The 23,027-nt window shown below is 45.0% G+C and overlaps 2 protein-coding genes across 5 annotated transcripts; both read right to left on the reverse strand.

Annotated features, from left to right (window-relative positions):
- Positions 1 to 5,957: 5,957 nt before the first annotated feature.
- Positions 5,958 to 8,033, reverse strand: HTD2 (hydroxyacyl-thioester dehydratase type 2). The gene has a single exon (XM_058439097.1). The coding sequence runs from the start codon at positions 8,031 to 8,033 to the stop codon at positions 7,527 to 7,529; it is 507 nt and encodes a 168-aa protein (XP_058295080.1). The 3' UTR covers positions 5,958 to 7,526.
- Positions 5,958 to 19,278, reverse strand: RPP14 (ribonuclease P/MRP subunit p14). Of its 4 annotated transcripts, none has more exons than XM_058439098.1 (6): positions 19,106 to 19,278; positions 15,183 to 15,280; positions 14,990 to 15,074; positions 9,078 to 9,154; positions 8,655 to 8,733; positions 5,958 to 8,207 (listed from the first exon to the last, which is right to left on the reverse strand). In XM_058439098.1, exons 2-6 carry the CDS (start codon positions 15,257 to 15,259, stop codon positions 8,151 to 8,153), a joined length of 375 nt encoding a protein of 124 aa, XP_058295081.1. In that variant the 5' UTR covers positions 15,260 to 15,280; positions 19,106 to 19,278; the 3' UTR covers positions 5,958 to 8,150. The 4 variants fall into 4 exon arrangements, with proteins under 4 accessions (XP_058295081.1, XP_032009796.1, XP_032009798.1 ...); XM_032153905.2 differs by having other exon boundaries at positions 18,889 to 19,254; XM_032153907.3 differs by having other exon boundaries at positions 8,087 to 8,207; positions 15,183 to 15,299; positions 19,106 to 19,254.
- Between the last annotated feature and the right edge of the window lie 3,749 nt (positions 19,279 to 23,027).

The following is a 23,027-nucleotide window of genomic DNA, read 5'->3' on the forward strand; positions in this document are numbered from 1 at the left end:
ACAGGCAAATCTCTCGAGCCCAGGAGTTTGAGACCAGCTAGGCAACATAGTGAGATTCCTGTCTCTACAAAAAGTCATAAAATTAGCCAGGCATGGTGGCACATGCCTGTGATCCCAGCTACTCAGGAAGCTGAGGTAGGAGGATCACATGAGCACAGGGAGGTCGAGGCTGCAGTAAGCTGGGATCCCACCACTCCACTCCAGCCTGGGTGACAGAGCCAGATCCTGTCTCAAAAGAAAAGAAAAGAAATGGCTTCGGCTGAACGTGGGGAAACCCCCAAGGCTGGAGCTGATCTAATTTAAATCGGCTTTGTTTCTATAGTCTCAGGCTGCCTAAGGCTAATGAGGAATGAGGGAACCTCAGCTTTTGCCACACACACAACTACTCAGGGTTAGCAAAAAAAAAAAAAAAAAAAAAAAAAAATATATATATACACACACACACACACACACACACACACACACACACACACACACATATTTCCCACTGTTGCCAAAAGTTTAGATGGCCCACAGGTTGTTTGTCTAACAACTTGATGCTTGCCCAGATTGACTGAAGATAATGAGTTTTAGTGAGGATGCTCCTTAGGCCTGGCAACTACTCTACAAAATCAAATCATAGAAGCTTGTGAAAAACTCAGTGTTTCCTAAGTAGCATGGTCTCCTAACTCAAAATGCTTTTATTTCTTTAAATATTCATGATCTGGATCTAAAACAACAAAACTCAAGCCACAGTCATTCTTATTTCCTTTACGTGTTGATATTTTCCACCACATCACAGGGGACTTTTGCCCAGGGTTTATAAGGTCATTTGAATTGCTTTATAGCTAAGAACCACCTTAGGAATTAACTGTGGGGCCTCCTATTAATCTTGTTGTATTTATGTAGTGTTAACATTGGTTCTGGGTTCCTTATGATTTTTGAATTTAAATGGTTTCTTCTAGTTGGTGATTCTGCTCTAACTCACAATTTCTCTGAAGATGTTGAGAATTAATTTATCTGCTGTGTTTGTAACCCAAAATAAAAGCAAAGATAAGAACAAAGGAGGTGAAACATCTGGGACCCTGGAGATACCTGTGGACCAAGACTAATTCAGCAGCACTCCCATTCTGCTCAGACAGAGCTAGATAATAAGCTATGCTGACACATGAGGCATTCACAGTGGCACAGTTGCTCAGAGTGACAGTCATCCCTTGGTAGAAAATGTTTTAATATAAAAACTTAATATATGTAATGGCAATTTTCTTTGGGAATTGGTCTCTGAATCATACTCTAAAAACATAAAGGAAAAATGACTAATAATTCAGCACAAAATGAAAACCTGTGGTTACCTAAGAGGTATCAGTGTGCATTTAGCAATTTCTTCTTTTTCTAGGTGAATACGCATGTCAGGTCCATAAGACAAATGGTGGCTGTTGCCAGGCTTTCTTCCCACTGCTACTCAAGATTTCCTCCTCAGAAAAAGAAATGAGTGGCATTTCACCAATATGTAAATGTTTCTAATAGAATATGAAAATCCATTAAGCAATTTTCCAGTACATTAGGCTAAAAGTGCTTAAAACGAGTATCTCTTTCTGTGACAATTAAACATCACATAATTTGCAGTCGTATAATACCCCTACGTAGAAAGTGCTCAGACTGGCCAGGCGCGGTGGCTCATGCCTGTAATCCCAGCACTTTGGGAGGCCGAGGAGGGCGGATCACGAGGTCAGGAGATCGAGACCATTCTGGATAACACGGTGAAACCCCGTCTCTACTAAAAATACAAAAAAATAGCCGGGCGTGGTGGCGGGTGCCTGTAGTCCCAGCTACTCGGGAGGCTGAGGCAGGAGAATGGCGTGAACCCGGGAGGCAGAGCTTGCAGTGAGCCGAGATCGCGCCACTGCACTCCAGTCTCTGGGCGACAGAGCGAGACTCCATCTCAAAAAAAAAAAAAGAAAGTGCTCGGACAACTTGGCCTATTTTAGTCATTACTTTTGTACTTATTTCCACGTGTGACCTGGTACAGTCAAGGCCACTTCTCAATTATCTGGGAGAGAATTTCCTAATTTGAGGGTCACTCAAGCTTTCATTAAAAGAGTCATTCTTTTGAGCAGTTTGTATAGACTCAGAATGAAAAAGCCAAGCAACGAGGTTTCCTTATAGCCAGCTTTAACAAAGCACGTGTGGTTTGAGAATCTTGACTCTGGATAAAAATGACAAGTTATTATTTAAAGAGAAGTACTGATAACTTCTTGTCTACTTCTCTGTTTCCAACCTTTATTGATTTATAGATTTCAAAGACCATGACTCAGGGAGCATAAAAATGTGGAAATCTGTATGCAGAGGCTCATTCCAGCATTTTGGGAGGCCAAGGCAGGAGTATTGCTTGAGACCAGGAGTTCAAGACCACCTGGGCAACACAGTGAGACCCACATCTCTACAAAAAATACATACATTTTTAAAAAGTGAACATGAAGGCCGAGCACAGTGGCTCATGCCTATAATCCCAGCACTTTGGGAAGCCAAGATGGGAGGATTGCTTGAGCCCAGGAGTCTGAGACTAGCCTGGGCAACAAAGTGAGACCTCATCTCTGCAAAAAATAAAAAAATAGGCCAGACATGGTGGTGTGCGCCTCTGTTCTCTGCTATATAGGAGGCTGAGGCAGGATTGTGTAAGCCCAGGAGGTGCTGCAGTCATTGCACCACTGCAACTCCAGCCTGGGAGACAGAGTAAGACTGTCTCAGAAAACAAACAGAAAAATCAGTGGAAATGCTCACATTGAGAAGCTGCTTTTGAAAGTTACACAGTATAAATCAACTATCGTTCAGATCTTACATCCTTTCTCTACCCTATATTTTTCATCTTTAACCCTTTAAGCAATTCTTCGGCGAAGACAAATAATCACTGAATGTCGGCTTAGAAAACGGGTAGGTGATATGCATGGGTGGAAGACTTTCCACTAATAGTATTATGAAAATGCTACAACTCTAGCAGGGAATAAGATCTAGAACATTCCAAAAGCAAAAAGATTGCTATAGAATGATTCTAATTATTTTAATGCCATGTAAGATGCTATTATAGAAACTGACAGTGCTCCAGTTCCAGCAACACGAATGAGGGAAATAAAAATATTTCATCCCAAAATTTATTTGTTATATTTTCAGATGGCTGTTCAGAGAGCCAACAGAAGTAGCCCTGCAAAACTGTCTTTTGTGGGGAAAACTTGCATTTGCAGAGAATCTGCTTGATGCAGCCAGGCCTTCCCTTGTCTGGATCTCGGGAAGATTAACTTAGTCTGACACTTTAAAGTTCTGAAACATGCTGGACATGGTGGCTCACACCTGTCATCCCAGCACTTTGGGAGGCCGAGGAGGCCGGATCACCTGAGGTCAGGAGTTCAAGACCAGCCTGGCCAACACGGTGAAACCCCATCTCCACTAAAAATACAAAATTTAGCTGGGCATGGTAGTGCATGCCTTCAATACCAGCTACTTGGGAGGCTGAGGCAAGAGAATTGCTTGAACCCAGGAGGCAGAGGCTGCAGTGGGCCGAGATCACGCCATTGCAATCCAGCCTCGGCAGTAAGAGCGAGACTCTGTCTCAAACAACAACAAAAAAGGTCTAAAACATTTACCATCTATTCTTTTGAGGGCTGCCACCTGTGGGGCTTCATTTACATAACAAGACCACCTTTGCTAGCCAGGCTTCCTCTTCTCCAGCTCCCAGAACCTGTTATGCCACTGATCCGAGCCCACACTCTTTCTGTAACCTTAGGGTGGTATTTAAGCTTCTAAACCCTATTGGGTGGAGGTTTGGGGGGTAATCACTCTGTGGCTCTCCCCTTCATGCAAACTAATATATTGGTATGCCTTTTCTCCAATTAATTTGCCTTTTCTCAGTTGATTTTTCAGTGAACCTTCAGAGGGCAAAGGGGAAGTTTCCCCTTGGTCCCTACAGGAACCTAAGACCCACAGAGTGATGGAAAAAGGAAAGGCTTTGGAGCCAGGCAGGCCCAAGTTTGAATCCCAGCTGTACTGCTTATTCGCTGAACAACCTTGGGCAAGTCAGTTATCCTACTTAAAAACAGGATGTTAACTTCACACAGTTGTTTCAAGGATTAGCATTAATGTAGAAAATCAACTCATCAGGTATTGAAAAAATGGTGGCTATCAGTATCAATGATCACATCCCAATCCGGTTATGGACCTAACTTTAAGACTGCTGCTAAATCCCAGGGAATGAGTTCTGCAGGAGCAAGCAGTCTTGGCCTCAAGTCCGTATATTTGTGCCTCATGTTCCCCATTTTGTTTTGCCATTTGAACACATTTTCAGCATGTCTAGTGATTCACCTATGTCTTCTTCAGGTGGATCTCAGCCTGCACATGCTGCACATTCTGAAACTCATGATAACAGTATCCTTGCTCCTCACATTGATTTTGGTCTTGTCTTCCACCTTCGAAAACTAGAGTATGGTGTAATACAGTATTAAAGTTTTAAAGTACTAACTTTATACACAGCACTGCCCTCTAGCGACTAGAATAATCCGTTTTGTTTTTTTTTTGAGACGGAGTCTCGCTCTGTCGCCCAGGCTACAGTGCAGGGGCACGATCTCAGCTCAGTGCAACCACCCGCTCCCAGTTCAAGCAATTCTCCTGCCTCAGCCTCCGAGTAGCTGGGATTACAGGTGCACACCACCACACCCAGCTAATTTTTTTGTATTCTTAGTAGAGATGGGGTTTCATCATGATGGCCAGGATGGTCTCAATCTCTTGACCTCAACCTCGTGATCCGCCTGCCTCGGCCTCCTGAAGTGCTGAGATTACAGGCGTGATCCACCACGCCTGGCCTGGAATAATTCTTTCTAGTCGTCTGTTCAGCTGCTCTCTGGGTAAAAATTAAAAATTCTGTCACAGATTGTCTTGAATGTGTTGGCTGACATTAGATAAATGGAAATCATAACTACAATGAGATACTACCTCATGCCCAATAGTAATTTGAACAATTTGACAATTCTTTATAATATTAAAGTTACATGATCCAGCAATTCCACTCCTAGAATTTAAAACTTGTGCATATAAGGCTGGGCGCGGTGGCTCACGCCTGTAATCCTAGCACTTTAGGAGGCCAAGGCGGGTGGATCACGAGGTCAGATTTGACACCATCCTGGCGAACACAGTGAAACCCCATCTCTACTGAAAATACAAAAAAAAATTAGCTGGGTGTGGTGGCGGGCGCCTGTAGTCCCAGCTACTCGGGAGGCTGAGGCAGAACGGCGCAAACCCGGGAGGCTGAGCCTGCAGTGAGCTGAGATCGCGCCACTGCGCTCAAGCCTGGGCGACAAAGCGAGACTCCCATCTCAAAATTAAATAAATAAGTGAAAATAAAACTTGTGCACATAAAAACCTTTTCTATAATGTTCATAACATTATTTTTAACAGCCCCAAAGCGAAAATAATCCAAATATCAACTGATGGATGGGTAAATACAATGGAATGTTATTCAGCCATAAAATAAAATGATGTACTGATACATGCTGTAACATGAACCCTGAAAACATGCTATATCAAAGGAGCCGCTTCCAAAGGACCATATATTGTATGAACTTATATTAAATGTCCAGAACAGGGAAATCCAGAGACAGAAAGTAGACTGGTGATTCCCTAGGACTGGAGGACAGAAATGGATTGACTGCTAATGGGGGGTTCTTTTGGGGGTGATGAAAAATGCTATAAAAAATTGATTTGGTGATGGTTGTACAACTTTGTGGATATTCTGAAAACCACTGAACTATACACTTTTAAAAGGCGAATTTTATGGTATGTGAATTATATCTCAAAGTTATTTAAAAATGGGAAACAAAAGTGTTGGCTGTGTTGGGATGGCCATTTAGTACTAACATGTTAGGCACATCTCCCCTTCAATATAACCTCCCTGACCCCAGCCCCCAAAGTCTTAAGATTTGGCCTCCATAGTCTTCTTAGTATTTTTTTATTTCTTACATTTTTTTTTTTTTTTTACTGTAAGCATGTATTACTCATATAATGGGAAGTAGATCCAAATTTTCAAGGAATAATCCGAACTTTTAAAACAGAAACTGTACTTAAGAACACTAATAGAGGTTGGTTGACACCCTGAAAGACTGGTCTGTTACGTTTAACTGTGGGCCAGTCAGCTTCAAACTCAGGAAAACCTCTCACCTTAGTTGCAGGGGAAATGGGCAACAATAATAGTAGCTACTGCTGACAGGCTGGGCCCTGTGCTTAACTCCATCTATCATCTCCACCAACTATCCCACGTGGCATGTGCTACCACTATTTTACAGATCAGACCGTTTACATAACTGAGACCAAGGGTGCACATACTCCCCTCCCCTGAAACGCAAGTCTCACTGAAGGTAGACCAAGATGCCACCTTGGTGTAAATAACAAATTACAATAAACTCTGACTCAGATACTGAAGAACAGGGTCCAAAAATATTCACTGATAAAAGGTAGGTGTTCAAAGATGACCCAACTTCTATTTTTGCCTTCAATAATTGTTACACAGTTAAAATTCCGTGAGAAGCTGCTTCCACACAGCTATAGGTAGGGCTTTGTTATCCTAATGCAAATCTATCTAGGTCTGAATTCCTAAAAGTAGAATCTCTTTTTTTTTTTTTTTTGAGGTGGAGTTTTGCTCTGTTGCCCAGGCTGAAGTGCAGTGGTGTGATTTCGGCTCACTGCAACCTCCCAGGTTCAAGCAGTTCTCCTGCCTCAGCCTCCCAAATAGCTGGGATTACAGGTGCCCGCCACCATGCCCGGTTAGTTTTTGTATTCTTAGTAGAGATGAGGTTTCACATGTTGGCCAGGCTGGTATTGAACTCCTGACCTCAAGTGATTCGCCTGCCTCAGCCTCCCAAAATGCTGGTATTTCAGGCGTGAGCTGCCATGCCTGATTTAAAAGTAGAGTCTTTAGATAAATAACCTTCCGAGTACTTTTTTCTTTTTTGAGACAGGGTCTCGCTCTGTCACCCAGGCTACAGTGCAGTGGTGCGATCTCAGCTTCTCACCATAACCTCCAGCTCTCGGGCCCAAGCAATTCTCCCACCTCAGCCTCCCGAGCAACTGGGACTACAGGGCCAAGTCACCAAGCACAGCTAGTTGCATTTTTTTTTTTTTTTTCTTGGTAGAGATGGGGTTTCACCATTGTTGGCCAGGCTGGTCTTGGACTCCTGACCTCAAGTGATCCGCCTGCCGCAGCCTCCCAAAGTGCCAGGATTATAGGCATGAGCCACCAGGCCCAGCCTACTTCTTGAATTAAAAAACAAAAAACAAACGAACAAAAAACCCAGGCAGATAATGAAATCCTGCATACACTCAAGTCTGCATGAAGCATAAGGCCAAACTGGAAAGTGGGCATTTGAACAACCCTCTTCCTGCTCCCTTCCCCTAACTAAAATGGGCTTCTGGGCCTATCAACCATTCTTTGGTGAAGAGCAGCAATTCCCCAGAGGCTCTTTAACAACAGCATTGGTGTTTGAGGTTGCATCTTTAAAACATGTATTTCAGGATTTGGGAGCTTCTGGAACCATAACTTTAACCCAGCCTTCCATAACAGTCTTTTTACTTTCTATTACAGAACATGACACTGCAATAATAGCAATGAACCGCTTCAGCTTTTTCACTTCTGCAGAAGCTAAAACAACTTCTCCAATATATAAAGGGGCTGGAAAGCTAATTTCCTGGGAAAGAAATACACAGCCTGGTCCTGGCATTTTAGTTCCCAGGAGAGCTGAGATAAGTCCGTTGATCAAAACGCCATGTACAATTGTATTTCCAAACTTGGTGTGTTTTGCAAAGTCTTCATTCAAATGCAAAGGATTGACATCCCCCGTTAATTCTGAGAAGGTTGCCACATCCGTCTGTGTGAAGGCTCTCTTAAGTTCAGCACGGTCTCCAACTTTGATGTGCATATGCTGAAAGTGCTGCAGGGTCAGCACTGGCAGGTTCAGGCAGACGGTCCTCCGAAGCCCACCCCACCAAAGGTGATGGCTGGAAATTAGTGGGAACATCTTCAGCACCCTCAAATTTCATCAAGAGCTTTTAGCCTGCTTCAGTCTTCAAACATGCAGGCACCAAAAAATAAATCTGAGAGTGGACGAATGTTTCCAAAATGGAAGACGATTCATTCAATCCAATACTAGTTCCCTACTATTACCAGATAATGCAAGGAGAAATGGAGAAACCTACAAGAGAAATAAAAAGGTTAAGGCATCAGGAGAAACTACAGTGAAGCACAGGGCAACGGGGAAACGTGCCCAGCTTTACAGGATAAACAAAGCTGATGCAGGAGCATTTTACAGAGCATCCTGAGAGGAAGCCTTCGAAAACAAGTAGTCACATCTCAAAAAGAGCATACCAATATATAACACACAAGGCATTAAGCGTTAAATAAAAAAAAGTAAGCCTTAACCACAGGGTTGCCAGTTTTATCCCAAAACATCTCCCACAGAATTTAAAATCTAAGTGCTCTGTCTCACATTTTTGGAAACTATCAAGTCCTTTATTTTTCCCTACTTAGATCATTTTAACCATATTACATTTATGCAAGCACAAAAATGAGGTGTGTGTATTAAGAAGCAGTTGACCCATCACTCAGTCTTGTTTGGAATATATGAGGGAAGAGTCTTTACCTGAATCACCCGGAAAGCACATTTTTTCCCTTTATAGGATCCTAACAGGGTCAAAGAGCTCCACAATTTGACAAGACCACTGCAGAAAGATCAAGAAAATACACAGTGTGTCATAGGCAGAGAACAAAATGAACCTCAACTAAGGTTTCTGAAATATTCACTTCTGACTTTGCAACTATAACCATCAATGGGAAAACTACAGCTGTAACCAAATTGTAAGTTTTGCCCTCTCTAGAGTACAAGTTTCTGGTGGATGAATGTTCATATTCATCCCAGTTTGAATTCCCAAAAGCTGCTCAGAGTTCACAATAAAAAAATTATTCTCATTCTCAAAAAAAAAAAAAAAAAGAGAGCATTTTTGCTCTATTTCTCCATCAGTCTCTCTGCCCTGTTATACTAGAAATTTCCCACTCTCTGTCATACCTGCTACATATTCTCAAGATAGCTGACAAGGTCTTCTCTTCATAGGTTAGGATGTCCAAAGGTAAGGCAGCATCAACCTGCATATGGAATAATGCTATTAGCAGGCTATTCTCACCATTATTCTTGAATGCTTGTCAACTTCTGACAACAAATGAGTTTTCAGCTTTTCTCCTCCACAAAAGCAGTATTTTATTTAATCGTGCTGGTGCTTTAGTTGCCTACTTACAGCTCCCCCTGCCTAGAATGTTCTGCCTACACCTCTTCATATGGCTGATGTCCCTCATCCTTTGAGCCTTCATTTAAATTGTTCCTTGGCTGATCATCAAGATGAGACAAAGTCAGCTTGCTATGTTCTTTCGTGTACAGGACACCATACTTTCTCTTTCATAATTCACTTTATTCTTGTCACTGATCGTCTAACATGTTTTCCTACTACGAGAACCAAGACATTAGTCCACGTGGCAGAGGCCATGTCTGTTTGCAGCTATATAAACCCCAGGAACGAGGTTTTCTACCTGACACACAGGTATACACAGGGATATTTTAAAAAAAATTTTGTATTTAGAAAAATTATAGACTCACAAGAGATCACAAAGAAATGTACAGGGATTGGCCAGGCACAGTGGCTCACGCCTGTAATCCCAGCACCTTGGGAGGCCAAGGAGGGCAGATCACCTGAGGTCGGGAGTTTGAGACCAGCCTGATCAACACGGAGAAACCCCATTTTTACTAAAAATACAAAATTAGCCGAGTGTGGTGGCGCATGCCTGTAATCCCAGCTACTTGTGAGGCTGAGGCAGGAGAATCACTTGAACCTGGGAGGCGGAGGGTGCGGTGAGCCAAGATCGTGCCATTGCACTCCAGCCTGGGCAACAAGAGTGAAACTCTGTTTCAAAAATAAATAAATAAAAAAGAAATGTACAGGGAGGTTCCATGCACTCTTCATCCAGCCTCCCACAATGTCAATGTCTTGCATAACTACAGTACAGTAGCAAAACTAGAAAACTGGTGTTGGTACAATCCAGAGGTTATTCAGATTTTACCAATTATATGTCTACTCATATTTATACCTGTGTGTGGCTCTATGTAATTTTCCCACATAGGTAGCTCCATATAACTACCACCACAGTCAATGATAAAGAACTGTACCACCATAAAACTCCCTTATTCTACCCTTTACAGCCACACCCACCCCTCCTTCCCTACTCCTCACCCCAGCAACCACTAACCTTTCTCCAGATTATATAAATTATAGTATTTCAAGAGTCTTCTATAAATGGAAACACCCAGTATGTCATGTTTTGGGATTGGCTTTTTTTCACTCGGCCTAATTCTCTGGAGATTCATCCATATTGTGTCTAAACAGGTCATTCCTTTTCATTGTCGAGTATATTCCATACTAGGAATGTACCATAGTTTATTCACCCATTGAAGGATATATGGGGTATTTTCAGTTTCACTGTTATTAAAAATAAAGCTGCTATGAATATTCATGTACAGGCTTTTGTGTGAACTTAAGTTTTCATTCCTCTGGAACAGATGCCCAGGAGTGCTAATGTTGGGTTCTATGGCAGATGCACGTTTAGTTTGTTAAAGATACTGCTGGCTGGGCGTGGTGGCTCACACCTGTAATCCCAGCACTTTGGGAGGCCGAGGCAGGCAGATCACGAGGTCAAGAGATGGAGATCATCCTGGTCAACATGGTGAAACCCTGTCTCCATTAAAAATACAAAAAAATTAGCTGGGTGTGGTGGCATGCGCCTGTAGTCCTAGCTACTTGGGAGGCTGAGGCAGGAGAATTGCCTGAACTCGGGAGGCAGAGGTTGCAGTGAATCAAGATTGTGCCACTGCACTCCAGCCTGGCAACAGAGCGAGACTCCATCTCAAAAAAAAAAAAAAAAAAAAAAAAAAAAAAAAAGATACTGCCAAACTATGTTCCAGAGTGGCTGCACCATTTTACATACTCACTGTGGTGTATGAGTGATCCAGTTTCTTCGCATTCTTGCTAGCACTTAGTGTTGTCATTTTTTATTTAGTCATTCTGCTAGGTACACAGTGGTATCTCATTGTGTCATTAATGTGCATTTCCCTCATGGCTAATGTTAAACATCTTTCCATGTGCTTCTTTGCCAACCATACATTCTCTTCAGTAAAATGTCTGTTAATGTTTTTGCCCATTTTCTAATTGAATTGTTTGGTTGAGTTTTGATACTTCTTTATTATTATTACTATTATTTTTTTGAGACAGTCTCACTCTGTCACCCTGGCTGGAGTGCAGTGGCATGATCTCGGCTCACTGCAACCTCCACCTCCCAGGTTCAAGTGGTTCTCCTGCCTTAACCTCCCGAGTAGCTGGGGTTACAGGCATGTGCCACCAAGCCCGGCTAGTTTTTATAGTTTTAGCAGAGACGGGGTTTTGCCATGTTGGCCAGGATGGTCTCAAACTCCTGACCTCAGGCGATCAACCCACCTCGGCCTCCCAAAGTGCTGGGATTACAGTCATGAGCCACCACGCCCCACGTGTTATTATTATTTTTGAGACAGGGTCTTGTTCTGTTGACCAGGCTGCAGTGCAGTGGTGCAATCATAGTTCACCACAGCCTTGAACTCCTGGCCTCAAGCAATCTTCCCGCCCTGGCTTCCCAAAGTGTTGGGATTATGGGCATGAGCCACTGCACCAAGCCAAATGTCATTAATATATTCTAGACACTATAGTCCTTTGTTGCACGTGGTTTACAAATATTTTCCCCCAGTGTGTAATACATCTTTTCATCCTTTCCCACCCCCACCCCCAGCCATGGTGATCACCACTCATTGCAACCTTGAGCTCTTGGGCTCAAGCAATCCTCCCACCTCAGCCTCCTGACTAGTTGGGACTATCGGGGCACACCACCACACCCAGCTCAATTTTTCAAATTGTTTTGTAGAGATGGGGTTTCACCAGATACCCAGGCTGGTCTGGAACTCCTGGGCTCAAGTGATCCACCTGCTTGGCCTTTCAAAGTGGTGGGATTATAGCTGTGAGCCACTGCACCTGGCCTTTTCATCCTCTTAAGAGTCTTTTGCAGAGTAAAAGTTTTAAAAATTTTGATGAGGTACTTAGCATATATTGATTTGACAGACTATATGAATTACAAAATAATTTCCTGAGCATCCTGTCTTCTCTCAACTTCTAAAACTCTACTTCTCTACTTCTGCTCTCAAAGTTGCTTAAAATGCTGGTCTATGACAAAATAATGAGTTGAATCAGAATATAAACCAATAGTATCATTAATCACCATGTTTAGTTCAGTTCATCTTTTTTTCATAAGGAGCTTTTTTTCTTTTTTTGAGACGGAGTCTCGCTCCGTTGCCCAGGCTGGAGTGCAGTGGTGCTATCTCGGCTCACTGCAAGCTCCACCTCCCGGGTTCATGCCATTCTCCTGCCTCAGCCACCCGAGTAGGTGGGACTACAGGTGCCCGCCACCATGCCCGGCTAATTTTTTGTGTTTTTAGTAGAGACGGGGTTTCACCGTGTTAGCCAGGATGGTCTCACTCAATCTCCTGACCTTGTGATCCGCCCGCCTTGGCCTCCCAAAGTGCTGGGATTACAGGCGTGAGCTACTGTGCCCAGCTATTTTTTTTTTTTTTTTTTTTTTTGAGACGGAGTCTTGCTCTGTTGCCCAGGCTGGAATGCAGTGGCATGATCTTGGCTCACTTCAACCTCCGCCGCCCAGGTTCAAGCAATTCTCCTGCCTCAGCTTTCCAAGTAGCTGGGACTACAGGCATGCACCACCACGCCCAGCTAATTTTTGTATTTTCAGTAGAGAAAGGGTTTCACCATGTTGGCCAGGCTAGTCTCAAACTCCTGACCGTAAGTGATCCGCTCGTCTCAGCCTCCCGAAGAGCTGGGATTACAGGAGTGAGCCACTGCGCCTGGCCCATAAGGAGACTTCTCATTAAAAGTGGTAGTGCACTGGTTCTGCTGCAAATTCCTTTATCTCTTCAAGTTGGGCAAAGAGTTTGCAGGCTGCCAGTCTAGGCCACACTTTGAGTAGCACTGTGCCACAACAAACATTTGTCTAACGTGTTCCTTGTCAAACAGAAGGCATATTAGAATAAACCCAACAAAATTCATCACTTCTGAAAGTTTACTTCTGCAATTTCAAACACAGTTTTAAAATAATCTCTAGGGGAATACAAAAATTAGCTGGGCGTGGTGGCAGGCACCTGTAGTCCCAGCTGACAGAGCAAGACTCTGTCTCAAAAAATAAATAAATGAAAATAAAATAAAATAATCTTTAGGGGAACCCTCATACACTTCTGTGAGGAATGTAAATGTACAACCACTATGGAGAGCAGTATGGAGGTTTCCCAAAAAACTAAAAATAGGTCAGGTGCAGTGCCTCATGTCTGTAATCCCCGTGCTTTGGGAGGCCAAGGCAGGAGGATTGCTTGAGTCCAGGCGGCTGGGCAACATAGTGAGACCTTGTCTCTACAAGTAAAAAAACTGGCATGGTGGCACATGCCTGTGGTCCCAGCTACTTGGGATACTGAGGTGGCAGAATCACTTGAGCTTGGGCGGTTGAGGCTGTAGTGAGCCATGACCATGCCATTGCACTCCACCCTGGGCATCACGGCAAGACTTCACCTCAAAAACAAAAAACAAAAGAAACTAAACTAAAAATAGAATACCATTTAATCCAGCAAGTCTACTACTGAGCATAAATCCGAGAGAAAGGAAATCAATTCAAAAAGACATGTGCAGCTGGGCGTAGTGGCTCATGCTGTCATCCCAGCACTTTGGGAGGCCAAGGCGGAGGAAAAAAAAAAAAAGACATGCACTCTCATATTTATTGCAGTACTATTCCCAATAGCCAAAATATAGAACTTAAGTGCCAATCAATGGATTTAAAAAAAAAAGTGGTATATATTACAATGGAATATTATTCAGCCATAAAAGAGAATGAAATTCTGTCATTTGCAGCACCATGAATAGAACTGGAGGCCATTTTGTTAAGTGAAGTAAGCCAGGCACAGAAAGACAACTGTTGCATGTTCTTACTCACATGTGAGAGCTAAAAAAGCAGACCTTGCCAGGCACAGTGGCTCACGCCTGTAATCCCAGCACTTTGGGAGCCCAAGGCACATGGATCACCTGAGGTCAGGAGTTCAAGACCAGCCTGGCCAATGTGACGAAACCCTGTCTCTAGTAAAAATACAAAAATTAGCTGGGTATGGTAGCGTGTGCCTATAATCTCAGCTACTAGAGGGGCTAAGCCAGGAAGATCCCTTGAATCTGGGAGGCAGAGGCTGCAGTGAGCCGAGAATGTGCCACTGCACTCCAGCCTGGGCAACAAAGCAAGACTCCAACTCAAAAAAAAAAAAAAAAAAAAAAGTAGATCTCATGAGGATAGAAAGTAGATTGGTGATTATCAGAGGCTGAGAAGGGTAGGGGGGTACAGAGGATGAAGGGAGAAAAAAAGGAATACAAATGTTTATTACAATAAATGAATAAAAATTTAAAAATACAGAGTTGTGTAATTTAATTTTTTTTTTTTATGTTTGAAAAGCATTCTATCTGTATTTTTTTTTTGAGACAGAGTCTTGCTCTGTCGCCAGGCTGGAGTGCAGTGGCGCGATCTTGGCTCACTGCAACCTCTGCCTCCTGGGTTCAAGCGATTCTCCTGCCTCAGCCTCCTGAGTAGCTGGGACTGCAAGTGCCCGTCACCACACCTGGCTTATTTTTGTATTTTTAGTAGAGATGGGGTTTCATCATGTTGGCCAGGATGGTCTCGATCTCTTGACCTCATGATCTGCCCACCTCGGCCTCCAAAGTGCTGGGATTATAGGCGTGAGCCACCGCGCCCGGCCTCTTTCTGTATTTCTTACAAAGATCTTTGGAATGTTCAATCTACCAAGTGATTCTATACCTCCCCAAACAGGTCCTTCACGGCCGAAATAAGCAGCTGTTTGAACTGTGCAGCATTCAGTCCAACTCCACAATCTTGAAATTCTCTAAAAAAAGTCAAAAACAAAACAAAACAAAAGACATATTAAATTTCATTCTATTCAGTTTCATGTTAGAAAAGTAATCTAAAATAGAACTTAGGAAACTAAACTTACAGGCAGACTTTCATGTAGTGGTACTCGGAAGGGTTTTTGTAAACTACTCTTTCATATGTGGCAGCAGGGGCAGGCATCTTTTCCAGTGCTGATCACACCTACAGTAAGTCAAGAGGGCTAGAAATGACCAATGCACATGCTATTTTTCACAGTTTTGATGAGAATCTGGCCTATTTGTTTTTTGTTTGTTTGTTTGTTTTAAGGCAGGGTCTCACCCTGTCACCTAGGCTGAAGTGCAGTGGTGCAATCACAGTTCATTGCAGCCTCCACCTCAGGCTCTCCAGGCTCAGGTGATCCTCCTGCCTCAGACTCCTCAGTAGCTGGGAGTACAGGCACGTGCCACCACATCCAGCAAATTTTTGTATTTTTTGTAGAGACAGGGTTTCACCATGTTGCCCAGGCTGGTTTCAAACTCCTGGGCTCAAGCAATTTGCCCACCTCAGCCTCCCAAAGTGCTGGGATTACAAGTGTGAGTCACCAGGCCCGGCCTTCCTGTTTTATTTTTTTTTTTTTTGGAGAAGGAGTCTTGCTCTGTCGCCCAGGCTGGAGTGCGGTGGCACAATCTTGGCTCACTGCAACCTCCACTTCCTGGATTCAAGCAATTCTGCTTCAGCCTCCCGAGTAGCTAGGATTATAGGCATGTGCTACCACACCTGGCTAACTTTTTTGTATTTTTAGTAGAGACAGGGTTTCACCATATTGGTCAGGCTGATCCCGAACTCCTGACCTTGTGATACACCCGACTCGGAGTCCCAAAGTGCCGGTATTACAGGTGTGAGCCACCGTGCCCAGCCTCCTGTTTGGTTTTTAAGACTTCTGAGCACAGTAACTCATCTGATTCTGATCAAACTAAGGTTACCCATACGAACACAAAAGAAGTTTCTATATTCTGTATATGCCAAATCACTGTACTCTTACTTAAAATATACTAACATAATTTTGGCTAACAATTTTCCTTATGAGCACCCAGCTCCTTGCTAAACATTTCATATGCCTTAGCTTGTCTTCAAAATGCTCCTGAGGTAAGAGGTATTATTATTCCCATCTTTGGGAAGATGACACAGAGGTTTAATAAACATAGGTAACATCTGCCCAAGGGTGCCCAGAGATTCCAACCACTCTGAGCCTGCTCAAGACCAGTTATGATGCCTCTTTATCCAAAGAAAAAGAAAAGGCATAAAGGAGTAAAATCTAAGATTTGAAGGTCCTCTTCTTGTTTACTCTCAGTCAACACAGAACACAAAGAGAAGAATGAGGGATGGTCGTTCTGCCATCTCCTCCCATCCTGGGTCTGCCTGCTCTCAGTCCAAAAGCCAGGTCTGTGCAAGACTATCTGTGAACGACTGAGCTTAAACAGCACAGGGGTTGAGAAGAGGGATTCCTGGAAGGCGCACTCAATGCAGCTTCTAAAAGGTCTGAACTTTCAAGAACATAGAACATGCTCATCTCTCTGTACACAGTTCCTCTCCTTGGCTCCACGCCAACCTTGCTCTCCCTCTGGATAGGTCCTATTCATCCTTCAACTTTCAGTTTAAATACCACCTCTTCATGGAGGTCTTCTCTGACACCCTGCACTAAGTTAAGTCCCCATGTTATGCAATCTCTTAACGTTGTCTATTTGTTTAATATATGGATCCCCCACTACAGGGACCAGGAAACTGAGGCCCAATCAAGGAAAGGGACTTATCCAAGGTCACAGAGCTACGGACCAGGATTTCAAAACCACTCTGGGTTAGACCCAGTTCCAACCACTCCCAGATGATGACTTCTGGAGAAAAGAAGTCAGGGTCAAGGAGCTACATCTACCAATCCATTCAACAAACATTAATACTTTGGGGCCTGGCGTGGTGCTCATGCCTGTAATCTCAACAGTTTGGGAGGCCAGGAGTTTGAGACCAGCCTGGGAAACACAGGGAGACCCTATCTCTAAAAAAAAGAAAAAAAATTTAAATTAGCCAGGCATGGTAGTGTGTGCCTGTAGTCCCAGCTACTCCAGGGGCTGAGGTGGGAGGATAGCTTGAGTCTGGGAGGTTAAGGATACAGTGCACTGTGATTGTACCACTGCACTCCAGCCTGGGTGACAGAGCATGACCCCGTCTCCAAAACAAACAAGAAATACTGCAATACTATGACACAAAGTTAAGTATTCAAATGAGGCAAAAGTGATAGTGGTAGACCTATATATTCAAAAGAATCCTTGGTTTCAGGACAGCGGCAATAGTTACCTGATGCTTCTTTCCCAGTCACTAGAGTCTCCCTTAACTAGAAGGGCAGGGAGAACAAGAAACCTCATCTGTTTCTTTCATTGCTTGGCACATAAATGTTTTTTTAGTGTTACTGCCTTGATGGAGCTGCCTGCCTAAAGTAGGGGAGTGAAATTAGGCCCAGGGCTTAGATGCCAGTAAAACGAAGACTTACACAACATTCACGAGATGGACAGTGGTGATGGCTGCACAGCGTTGTGAATGTACTCAATGTCACACGATAAATTTTGTGTCACGTATTCTTTGCAATTAAAAAAAAAAAGACTTACAAATGACAGCACTGCCCTCTGCAGGCTGTTCTGAGATTAAAGGAGAGGATGCCTGGGAAATTCTTTTGTATAAACTGGTATTAAATATGTTCACCAGGCTCTCTACAGATGTGGGCTCACGAAGTCACTGTCATCGTCATCTTTAAAGTCAGTCTTGTTGTTTGTTTTGTCGCCCAGGCTGGAGTGCTGCGGGTCGAAAAAATTCTCGTTCCTCAGCCTCCTGAGTAGCTGGGATTACAGGCGTGCGTCATCACGCCCGGCTAACTTTTGTATTTTTAGTACAAATGGGGTTTCGCCGTTGGCCCAGGCTGGTCTCGAACTCCTGGCGTCAAGTGCTCCGCCGGCCTCGGCCCCCTCAAAGTGCTGGGATTACAGGCATGAGCCACCGCGCCTGGCTTAAAGTCAGTCTTTTTTAGTGGCTGCGCAGGGATGCTCCTAATCTGACCTATTAGTAATAAATCTTTGATTCCCCCTACTCCCCCACTTCTCCATCCCTACGGCGGCCAGTGAGTCTATCAACATCTACTCAAGCTACATCGTTCCTCTGCTCAAAATCTTGCTATAGTTCCCGTTTTATTCAGAGTAAGGCCAAAGTCCTTAGAGCAGCCTGCAAGGCTCTGCCTCATCTGCAGGGCTGCTCCCTCTACACCTCTGACTTCACGTCCTGCCATTCTCCCTCCGCTCCATCCCCGCCACCACACAGGCCTAGCCTAGCTCTTTCTCACGCGTCAGTCTCGCTCCCACCCCTGGGCCTCGGCTCTAGCTTTTCCCCATGCTGGGAAAGCTCTTCCTCCAGGCAGCCACCAGGCTCACACCCTTGCCTCCTTCCTGGCTTAGCTCAAATCTCAATCGGTTTGGCCCAGTGCCCTTCTCGGCTAACACCCCCATGCCCCGTCCCTGCTTTCTTCTTCGTAGCATTTGCCTTTTTCTACGACAATTATGTAACTCATTTATCTTTATCTGTACTTCCCCTCCCCATCCCAACAAAAGTCCACTCCAAGAATCTTCCTATCTTGTTCACTGCTGTTTCCCAAGGCCCTAAAACACTGGGTCGTGCACAGTGGGCGTGCAACGTAGTTTTTGGACTCAATCACTTTAAAAAGCTCAATTTCCCTACTATTGAGCACTTGGGTGGCTTTCAATATTTTTCAACAACCACTATTTAGCGCTCACCTGACGCCGGGCGCACGGAGCGCGCTCAGGACACGGTTCCGAAGTCTCGCCCGGGCCTCTCGGCCGCCCTACGCGGCGCCGTACGGAGGCCCTCAGCGCCCGGGGCCGGAAAGGACAAGCTGCCCAAACCGCACCGCCCGCCCCGCGCATGCGCCCCGGAGCGGCCAACTGAGAGGGCTCCCGGACAACCGCCGCTCTTTGGAGGGCGTCCACCTACCCACTCTTCGTCGGACTAGCCTGACGCCTGCCCAGACTCCTATTCGCCGCAAGGACCCGTCAAGGTTTGGGGCTCCCCGGCAGCAGCCAGAGCTGGGCCCGAGAAACTCCTGGTGTCTTTACGTTTGGCTTCTCCTCGCCCCGCCCCATGACGCGTATCGCCCAGGCGGATATGACGTCACCGCGCGGCGTCTTCCTAAGGACCCAGGCGCGAATCCTGATCCGGAGCTGAGAGCGGCCGAGCTCAGCGCCCTCTGGTGTCCACTCCGGGAAAGCCATGTGTGCAATTTGCTTAGGGTGCGGTTTGGGGCGTGTTTATTCCGCCTTGGACGGTGCTTCATAGTTATCCATTTCTTCATGCATTCATTCATTCATTCAACAATTTTTTTGTTGTTTTTTTTGAGACAGTTTCACTCTGTCGCCCAGGCTGGAGTGCATTGGCAAGATCTGGCTTACTGCTACCTCCGCCTCCAAGGCTCAAGCGATTCTCCCACCTCAGCCTCCTGAGTAGCTGGGACTACAGGTATGCTCCACCATGCCTGGCTAATTTTTGTATTTTTAGTGGAGACGGGGTTTCACCATGTTGGCCAGGCTGGTCTCGAACTCCTGGCCTCAAGTGATCTGCCCACCTTGGCCTCCCAAAGTGCTGAGATTACAGACGTGAGCAACCGCGCCCGAGTCATTCTACAAACTTTTTTTATTATATTATAATTTATTTATTGAGATGGAGTCTCGCTCTGTCACCCAGGCTGGAGTGCAGTGGTGCGATCTCGGCTCACTGCAACCTCCGCCTCCCTTCAAGTGATTCTTCTGCCTCAGCCTCCCAAGTAGCTGGGACTACAGGCATGCACCACCATGCCCAGCTAATTTTTGTATTTTTAGTAGAGACGAGGTTTCACCATGTTGGCCAGGATGGTCTCGATCTCTTGACCTCGTGATCTGCCCACCTCGGCCTCCCAAAGTGTTGGGATTACAGGCGTGAGCCACCGTGCCTGGCCTAATTTTTGTATTTTTATTAGAGACGGGGTTTCGCCATGTTGGCCAAGCAGGTCTCAAACTCCTGACCGCAGGCAATCCACCCACCTCGCCTCCCAAAGTGCTGGGATTACAGACGTGAGCCACCGCGCCCAGCCTACAAATTTATATCTAGCATCTCCTCTCCTCAAGATCTCCTATGTCAAGCACTCCCCAAAGATAGGACCCACTCTCAGTGTCCCTTGTGACCCCCAGCACAGAGTAGGTGTTCTATCTAGGCCGTCCTGAAAAGACCCACAAAGTAAAGACTTACTTTGTGCTAGGCACTGTGCAAAATATTTTACATATGTTATCTCATGGAACCCTCACACAATCCTAAGATGGTGATTACTATGATCGTCGCCATTTTAGAGGTAGAAACTGAGGCACAGGCCAGGCGCAGTGGCTCATGCCTGTAATTCCAGCACTTTGGGAGGCCGAGGCGGGCAGATGACTTGAGGCCAGGAGTTCGAGACCAGCCTGGCCAGCACGGTGAGACCCCTGTCTCTACTAAAAATACAAAAATTAGCCGGGCATGATGGTGCACACCTGTAATCCCAGTTACTCGGGAGGCTGAAGCAGAAGAATTGCTTGAACCTGGGAGGTAGAGGTTGCAGTAAGCCGAGATCACACCACTGCACTCCAGCCTGGCAACAGAAAAAGAAACTGAGGCACAGAGAAGCTAAGTTATTTGCTCAAGATCACAGTTACAAGCAGTGGCATGGGCTGTCTGATTCTAGCCAGTGCTCTCCATACTGCACTGTATTACCACCAATTGAGGGGCTGCAGTGGGAAGGGAACCTTTAGTGCAACCCCCATGAGGATGGGGCCTTGTCTGTGTTTCTCACCACTGCATCCCAGTTCCTGGTACCCAGTGGTGACCCAACATCTATTTACTGAAGGCATTTGTTCATAAATGGATGTGCTGGTTTTGCTTGGGTTGGGGGGCAAAGGGTTGCCTTGCACAGGACAGTTGAGTCAGCGGGGATCTCCTTCCTCAATTCTTTTCTCAAAATCCCACTGTGCTGTTTCCAGAAGCTTCAGTCCTCAACCTTGGCCATGCTCTCCAGTTCTGTGGTTCCTACTTTCTTCTTCCTTCAGAGGAGACAGGGCTTCTTCCAGATGTGGGAAGGTGGAGAAAGCAAACACAGACCCCACAGACCTCAGCATTATCTTTCTCAAAGCAGCTTGATTTCAGAAGCTGCCAGAACTTGCTTCAAATGCATCCTCTGCCCCTTACCTACCTCCCTCATCTGTCACATGGAGAGATTATTAGCATCTACCTCACAGAGTTGAGGGGAAAAGAGTTGATGGTATAAAGTGTCTGGCACCCCAGGAAACCCTCAGTAATAGGAGAGGGTTCCTGTAAGCCAGCTGCCTGGCAAATGTATCCTGCCAGGTGACCCAGGAAAACCAGAGCAGTTCCTGCATTTTGAACTTCAAGGAACAACAGATAATTTTCACCCTGCTGCAACAAACCCTGAAAATGAAGTGTCTTCCCTGTTGCCTGAATTCTCTCATGCTGTCTTATTAATTCAGAGCGGAGGATAAAAGAGATGCCTTTGAATGATAAAGACAAACAACTTTTGTTTTTTGGCTGGGTGTGGTGGCTCAGGCCTGTAATCCAGCACTTTAGGAGGCCTATGTGGGCAGAACACCTGAGGTCAGGAGTTCAAGACCAGCCTGGCCAACATGGTGAAACGCTGTCTCTACTAAAAATACAAAAATTAGCTGGGTGTGATGGTGCACACCTGTAATCCCAGCTACTTGGGAGGCTGAGGCAGGAGAATTGCTTGAGCCCAGGAGGCAGAGGTTGCAGTGAGCTGAGATCACGCCACTGCACTCTAGCTGAGATGACAGAGCAAGACTCTGCCAAAAAACAAAACAAAACAAAACAAAAAACAAAAAAAAAAAACTTCTGTTTTTCAACTAAATTTTATATAAAAAAATTGTTTTTGGACAGTGTCTCACTGTCACCCAGACTGTAGTACAATAATGTGATCATGGGTCACTGCAGCCTCAACCTCCCAGGCTCAACCAATCCTCCCACCCCAGACTCCCAAGTAGCTGGGACTACAGGTGCATGCCACCATGGCCAGCTAATTTTTAATGTTTTTGTAGAAACAGGGTCTCACCATGTTGCTCAGGCTGGTCTTGAACTCCTGGGCTCAAGCGATCCTTCGGCATTGGCCTCCCAAAATGCTGGGATTACAGGTGTGAGGCACCACACCGTGCCTAAATTTTATCTTTTGAATAGGTATTGTAGGCTTACAGCATACATTTCAGATGACATAAAGGGATAAATATCAAAAGTGAGTCTCCCTTTCACCTCTTCCCCTGTCAGCCTCTCCCCTCTCCAGGAGCAACAACTAGTATGAGTTTCTTAAGTGTCCCCTGAAAAATATGATATGGGGGCTTTTCCCTCTTGACGATATATCTAAAATTGCTCCAAATCAAAACACACAAGGCTGCCTCAGTCTTTTTTTCTTTTTTTTTTGGAGACAGGGTCTCACTCTGTGGTCCAGGCTGGAGTACAGTGGTGAAAACATAGGTCACTGCAGCCTTAAACTCCTGGGCTCAAGGGATCCTCCTGCCTCAGCCTCCAGAGGAGCTGGTACTATAGGCATGTGTCACCACAGCTGGCTAATTTTTTTAATTTTTATTTTTAGAGAGGGGATCTTGCTATGTTGCCCAGGTTAACTGCCTTAGTCTTTATGAAAGTTACCCTATACTGCATTGGGTGGAGCCAGTTAGTTCTTAAGACGACCATTTCAGGCACCCTCTGTTGTTTCAGAGCAAAGTTGTTGGGGTAGGTCTCTATTTTATGTTCCTGAAAGGTACGGCAGCCAAGAATGAGTTAAGTCCACATTTCCCCTCTGCTGTGTGGCTCCCCTCCCTGCCTTACTTAT

The sequence above is a fragment of the Hylobates moloch genome, unplaced genomic scaffold (genome assembly GCF_009828535.3).
Source record: "Hylobates moloch isolate HMO894 unplaced genomic scaffold, HMol_V3 SCAFFOLD_5, whole genome shotgun sequence".
Taxonomy (NCBI): Eukaryota; Metazoa; Chordata; class Mammalia; order Primates; family Hylobatidae; genus Hylobates; species Hylobates moloch.